This window comes from Salvia hispanica, chromosome 3 (genome assembly GCF_023119035.1).
Source record: "Salvia hispanica cultivar TCC Black 2014 chromosome 3, UniMelb_Shisp_WGS_1.0, whole genome shotgun sequence".
Lineage (NCBI taxonomy): Eukaryota > Viridiplantae > Streptophyta > Magnoliopsida > Lamiales > Lamiaceae > Salvia > Salvia hispanica.
The window spans coordinates 20,704,072-20,711,610 of NC_062967.1; the positions used below are offsets into that span (position 1 = coordinate 20,704,072).

A 7,539-nucleotide genomic window follows, 5' to 3' on the forward strand; every position below is an offset into this window, starting at 1 on the left:
TTATAATCTGGAATAGAAATGGAGGAGGATGATGACCTGACGAGAGTCCTAGCTTGGGAGTGGCCTCATGTTGTAAATGTTCTTCAACTTGAAAAAACGTAATTTTGGAGGTTTGAAAACTACTCCCCCGTCCAATAAGAATATGCTTTTAAAACTTTTTTCTCTTTATGAAGCCGAACTCATTCTCTACTAACAGTACTTTATTTACTTTTTTTTTTCTCTTTGCTTATTTGTTACTTTACTAATTTTTAATTAAAATTCAAATCAAATTTAAATTTAAAGTGTATATTCGTAGAGACATAAGGAGTAACTTATCTGATAATTAAAAGTGAATCAAACATAGTTAAACAGATATGTAAAAGTGAATCAAACCTAGTTAAACAGGTATGTTTCGTAGTAAAAATGAATGCAATTAGCAAATGATGGAAGGGGATTAGTTGGACCTTTCATTACCGGGACGCGTTACATTCATAAAAGATTTACACACAAAAAGAAAATGAAAATAAATAAATTGAGAAACGAACGCACCTAACGCCGGTGCCAATTTTCTCCGATTGGTTCTCATTCAATAATTCAATATTCCGCTCATCTAATCCGACGGTCGAAGAGGGAGAGGAAACGCATCGCCGCCCTTCACTTTTAGCCTCTCCGCCCTTCTTCTCCTTCTCCTCTGCGCGGATTGACAATTTTCACCATGAATGAGAAGGCCGGCGTTTCCAAGGAGCTTAATGCCAAGCATAGGAAGGTCCGATTTTGTTTCTCGATTTTATATTTTAATGTTTCCTGTTTTCGTTTTGATCTTAAATTTCTGCTAATCTGGATTTGTCCTACTGTTATTTGCAATTTAGCGTTTTTAGGTGATTGAATCGGCGTTTTTACGCTATGATTGATTAGATATACGCGTTGCTAAGGAGCTGTCGTTAGTTATTTTGTTTCAGATGTATTTACCCGATTAAATACTGTTTTGTGTTTGATTCGGTTTATTTTTGTAGATGTTAGTTTAGAGATGCATTTCTTTTCATCTTGATCTAGCTTTTATGTGTATTTGGATTGTTTTAGCTTGCGACGTATGCCGCTTGGAGGCTGGTTGCTGATGACTAAGATTGTGCTTGTCTTCTGCCTTGTTTACCTGAATCATGCGATTCATTGCTTGATAACTAGTTACGTAATCTATATTATTTTAGTTTTGAGCGAACAATATTTGATCAATTTGTAATGGTTTTAAGTCAATTTGGTTGCAGATTCTATTGTTTCTGAAAGTTATTTCCTATGATTTTTTCTAATAAAGTTTTTGTATGATGTAAATAGTCAGATGGAATTATGAAAACTAAAATTACTATATTGACAACAATTTAGATCCGGATGTTGCAGGAGATACAGAATTCTCACAAATTGTGCAGTAATGCATTGCAGCCTTGTCGTATAAACCTTTTAGAAGGGCTTTTCATTACCTATGCTTCAAAAGGGATTTATTTTTTGGGTTTCTGGGTTGCCTTTTATTATTTATGCCATGCTCAAATCGTTTATTAACTATATTTGACTTCATTAGAAGTCTGTTCCCCCAAAGCTGATGGATTCTGTGTTTCCTTGCCACTTCTATTGTTGTCCTCCTGTGGGCTGACATCAACTATCTCTGTGCTATCAGATTTTGGAAGGACTTCTTAAGTTACCCGAAAATAGGGAGTGTGCTGATTGCAAATGCAAGTAAGAATATACACGTATTTTTTTATCAACTAACTATTGGAAATAAAAGGAAACAGGTTGTTTAGAGATATTGTGCATCTTATTCCATTTTGTGGATAGGAAAGTTTATTTTTTCATAAATAATAAAAATTTCATATCATTGGCTTCTTTTATTCTTTTGTTCTTAGTTAGTTAATTTTTTTTTTTTCATTTTTTTTAATACAGAGGTCCTCGATGGGCTAGTGTGAACTTAGGCATATTTATATGCATGCAATGCTCTGGAATCCACAGAAGTCTTGGGGTCCACATATCAAAGGTGACATACATGGTTTTCCCCTTCGTAGTTTACCCATCAATAATTGCAATATCTATTTCATTTCTTGATGATTTCAGCTATAGATTGCTCTTTTTTTTGTTATCAGCACAGGATTTTAAGCACTCCATGAGATTATTTGAATTTTGTGTTTATTTAAAGTTGCACTTCACAATCATGAATCGATTAAAGCAAAATGTCATATTTTCTAAACATATCTATATAGTGGTTTTTAGGTAAAATAACCAAAAATATTTGGATATCTGTGATAGTTAATGCCATGTATTTTAGAGTGCTTTTCACTCAACTGGTTCTCTTATTTTTATGTATTGTTAAACACCAGAGGTTTTTGTGCATAGAAAGAAGATCATTTGCATTGTCGTAGTTCTAGTGGTCTGTGGACTGATAAATTTGCACATACCCAAGAATGGAATTAAAGGCTGAATAGAAAACAATTACTGCATTATGCAATTGTGGAATATGCAAGGATTTGGGATTTTTAAATATTTTCTGTTGGCAAAGACCGACTTATTGCTCTAGACTTGTATTTTGTAGTTAGAAGACATGTTAATTGTTTCATATACTATATGATAATGTGGACTTTTATTCTTTGTTTTTATTTCCTTGAATTTTGAAATCATTTTTATTATATTTTGCAGGCTCATTAATTTAAATTAGTGTTTTCCTTACAGTTGCATTAATGATTAGCCCTTTACATGCATGTTTCTACACAGCAAAATTTTCTAGGTTTTGGTTACCTAGCAGTCCTGACTTTTCTGGTTGATGTTTTTGGATCTTTTTCTTCAATTCATGGAAGTAATAACAAAATTTTCTTTAATATGACCAATATACTTTCTCTTATTTTTGAGTTGTAATGGATATCGATTGCTACTTGTGGTTTAATTGTTTGTGTTGGCCTTTCTGTAGGTGAGATCGGCTACACTTGACACATGGCTTCCTGAACAAGTTGCATTTATCCACTGTAAGAATTCAACACCTGTATCTCTTTGGTGATTTTTTTTATATTTTGTAAGCAATGTCTAAAATTGTTCTTCCATCGTGAATGTAGCCATGGGAAATGAAAAGGCAAACAGTTACTGGGAGGCAGAGCTTCCCCCGAATTACGATAGAGTTGGGATTGAGAATTTCATTCGTGCAAAGTATGGGTTTCTTATTCTGAAGATATTTCATTAAGCACAGTATTGCATATATCTGGGTCCACAAGCTGATTATGCGTCTTTTCTGCTATAATCGATTAAGGTATGAAGAGAAGAGATGGGTACCCAAGGATGGGAATCTAAAGTCACCTCCTAGGAGAACTGAAGAAAAAGTTTCTGTACAGTTGCAACGGCCTAGTGATAGAAGTGGGAACGGACGTTCCAGCAGTTCCGGGAATTCTTCTGAGAGGAAGAATGTTCCAGCACCTAGTACAAGACAAAACATTCCTGCTGCCAGGATGAGTGTGCCTGTGCCTCCTAAAGCTGCAGAACAAGTATGTCTTCTGGCGTACATTTGTTTTATTTTTATATATAGTTTCTTCCTAATGGGTTGACGAGTTCTCTAGGAATGTTTTTCATTGTTTCTGTAATGAAGTTCACCAATATGATTACTCAAGCAAAAATATTCGTGGTTGAGCAATGTAGCTTCCTACGCTTATATGTGATGATAGAACGGATAAGGTTTCTGACCTTCCTGGTATCGAAGAAAACAACTAGTCATCTTGTTTCTAGCTATGTCTAATATTGGGACAAGCAATGAAATTTTGATCCCCTACAAATTATGTCTTTCAAGCTGATGCCACTATTTTCATCGACTCCGTTAATATTTTTTATTGTGCTTGTGCATAAAGTATACTCTCTCCGTCTGCCATTAGGAGTCCCATTTCTTGGCGGCACGGGTTTTAAGAAATGTTAAGAAAAGTGTGTGGGAAAAAGTTAGTGGAATAGGGGTCCCACTTGTATATATTAGTTTTAAATGAAATGTGAGTGGAATGAGTTAGTGGGACCCTATTACCATTTATGGTAAAAGTGAACCGGGACTCCTATTTGCGGACGAACTAAAATGGAAAAATGGGACTCCTATTCGCGGGCGGAGGGAGTATCTTTTATTTACACCCTTTAATATGTATGATATCATGATAAGGGTCCTTATTTGCCTTTCTGACAATAGGTAGCTCCAGCTCCAGCTGCAGTTACTGAGCAAGTGGTTCAGAAAGTAGAGACAGCTCTGACCTGCTGAACCTTCAAAGCAGGTTGAAGAGAAGATCTCTCCTCCCAAAAGTTGATTATGCAACTGATCTTTTCGACATGCTTTCTATGGATGGTTCTGGTGAAAATACTACTGGAGCTTCCAGGGGATGATAATACGTGGGCAGGATTTCAATGTATGTCTGAACTATCTTGCATGTTTTGCTGTTGGATTACAGATATGTTTTGCTTCTTTCCTATCTTTTGTGGGTTGAGGAGGGGGGAGGGGTGGCTTCAAACCTTGAAGAAATTCATACCATCTTTGTATTTTGCAATTTGGCTGCTGTTCATGTTTCTGTTTGTAACTGCAGCTGCTGATGTGTCATCTTCAACAGAAAAGACCATTCCAGCAAAACTTGATGAAAACAAATCACAGCCTGCTTCTAAAATTGAAGATCTTTTCAAGGATTCACCACCAATTGCACCTAGTTCAACAGCAGTGAATTCCCAAAAAGATGTTAAAACTGATATTATGTCTCTTTTTGAGAAGGTATGTCTTGTGCCGGATTCTTGAGATGTATATTAGTCACACACCCTTCTTCCAGGCACAATCAACCCTGAAAAATCCTTAAGATAAAATAAGGTTCATACTTAAATTTTCAAAAATGAAGTATAAGAAAGGCTAGAATTTTATGATGATGATCTGAGAGAAAACTAGACTTTCATATTGCTATTATTGCTGTCCATTGTTTGACCTATCTTTTTTGCTTTGTCATGTTGCAGACCAATATTGTTTCTCCATTCACTGCTCACCAACAACAACTTGCTATTCTAGCTCAACAACAGTCACTTTTAATGGCTGCTGCAGCAAATGCTTCTGGGGCAATGCCAAAAGCTCCTAACAACACACAAGTAGGGCTTAATGGTACCAACTTGCCCAACCAAAGTTGGCCAAATGCTGGTTACCAGTTCCCTGGAATGATGATGACAGAAGCTCAGAAAGCTGAAGTAGTGAAGTATATGCAGGTAGAAAATAAGTGATTTGTGGTGATGTATCTTTGTAAGCTGTATACATGGGTGTATGGTTTACCTACATTCTTATTTTTATGTTCTTATGACAGATGGGAAACATGGGACCACCTCAACCAATTGGAAATTCTTTTCCTCTCCCAACGTCTAGGTATGCGCATGAAACTTCTGTGAAATATTCAGTCGACTTATTCTTTGGGAACTTGGTTTGGATAGAGTTAACTTACTACTCCTATGTTCCAGCTAAGATGACACGTTTTCCTTTTTTAGTCTGTCCCGACACATTTCTATTTTTGGAAAGTTTCTCTCTTCAATTAATACACCTACCACTTTTTCTCTCCCCAATTAAAATATTCATCTCTCTTCTCTCTCCATTCAATACTTACACCAACCATTTCTCTCTCCAATTAAACTTAATAACCAATAACTCTTAGAATCTCGTACCAGCAAAGCAATGTGTCATCTTAGCTGGGATAGAGGGAGTACTTAATTATGCTGGAAGATCCATCTTGGGAATATGTATCTTCATGTACTTCTACGTACTAGTTAAGATGACGTAGTGATCGATTAACTTTACTTACTTTTGATGAAATTCAACTACTTATCTTATACTTTCTACATAAGTGTGTTTTAGGGAAGAAAGCAATAGGAGTTCTAGTGCTTTAATTTGTTTTCATGGTTTTTGTGTAATATATGTCACTATGGTGGAGAATGATATAGCCATATGCAATGTGTTTTAACCCAAAATGATCCACTGTTCTCTTACTCTACTGGGTGAGATATCATCGAAACTATAATATATACCACTGTAGGATATAAAAAAACTTCCGTTGTCTGCAATGATGTACTCCCTCCGTCCCAAGATATTAGACTCGTATACCATTTTGGGGTGTCCCAACATATTTGAGCCATTTCTATTTATGGTAAAAATTTATTTTACTACCAACTCCACTTACACCACTAAACAACACCTTCTAAATTCCTGTGCCCAAAAGAAGTGGGTCTAATATCTTGGGATGGAGGGAGTAATTGATTAGCTTCAATAAATTCTCTTAAGTTGAATATGTAAAGTAGTAAATGATAAGTCTATTGACATGTTATACTACATCATTTGGCAGACCAAATGCAAATTTTGACTTGTTCTAGAGACATGAAGTTTCTTCTCTATTTTGTTTTCAAGCACATGTTCCTTCTGTGCCATGGAAATAGAAACATGTTACTTTTGTATTTATGGCTGTTTTCAGTGTTCTATTAAAACTAGGCAATTAATCATGCCATTAACTCCATTCTTGTGTTGCAGCTCATATGCAATGGGAAATAATATATCTAGTAATGGCAGTATGCCCGTAGCTGGCCAACAGAATTCATCCTCACTTTCTTCAGGTTCTTCACAATCAGGAAAAGAGTACGATTTTTCCTCTTTGACGCAAGGGTTCTTCACAAAACATTGAACATGGAAACGGCTTTTTGGACCTTCCATAGCACACACTACACAAGTAATTCAAAGAAATTCTAGCTATTTGAGTTTTTATTTTTCCTCCTGTATTTGGGGGTTGTAAACTATAGTAGGGGAGGGAAGCGATTTGAGCTTGAAGGTGTATCAGAGTAGAATTATGCTCAAAGTGTGATATTCTTTGCTAGCATGTTTTGAACACTATTTGTTCTTTTGATCTATTGATCATGAAGAAAAAGACGAAAGCGATTAGTGTAGTATATGTAGAAGATGTTCATTCTACGTTGTTCTTTATATGCTTTTGCCATAGATGGGATGACTCCTCTGATTATATCTGAGATTATGGCATGGGTTATTTGGTGTAAAGAACTATGAACCTTGTTTTCTCTTATGATGTTAACAACATAGTTGGTAGGATGTTCAAGTTACCTTGAATGCAAAATTTCGAATATATAATTCGTATTCTTGCATGACAAATAGAATCCTTTTTTTCCATTTTTTTGTATTTTCGTCATGTTTCATCAGTCTATAATACATCACAAAGAGACAGACATATATGATAGATACAAATCTGAATAATCGAAATAACTCAATCATACTTTATCATACCAAATGCCTCATAAAGGATTTGATAGTACTTTATGATCTCAAACTCTAGTATATACACCCTCCAATATTTTTTGGTATGCACAATTAATACATTCATATTCCATTTCTGGACACTATCCCACCACAATCTTTTCCTTTTTTTCCCTTACTGTCTACTCATCATGAACACTCCCTCTACCATCAAAAGTGCATGAATCTTTATTTAGCACAAAGGTAGTGCAATTTAAATTTACAGTTTAAACTTTTCATTTATAGTTTGAATATCC

At 35.4% G+C, this 7,539-nt stretch overlaps 1 protein-coding gene across 1 annotated transcript; it reads left to right on the top strand.

The window, feature by feature from the left end:
• Positions 1-537: 537 nt before the first annotated feature.
• On the top strand, positions 538-6,958 carry LOC125215004 (ADP-ribosylation factor GTPase-activating protein AGD5-like). The gene is given in 14 exon segments (XM_048116274.1): positions 538-745; positions 1,646-1,704; positions 1,909-1,999; positions 2,924-2,978; positions 3,066-3,156; positions 3,257-3,488; positions 4,166-4,225; positions 4,227-4,268; positions 4,270-4,347; positions 4,349-4,379; positions 4,554-4,732; positions 4,966-5,208; positions 5,304-5,362; positions 6,512-6,958. Coding segments are annotated over 14 exon segments (1,422 nt in total). The 5' UTR covers positions 538-694; the 3' UTR covers positions 6,663-6,958.
• Positions 6,959-7,539: the final 581 nt, after the last annotated feature.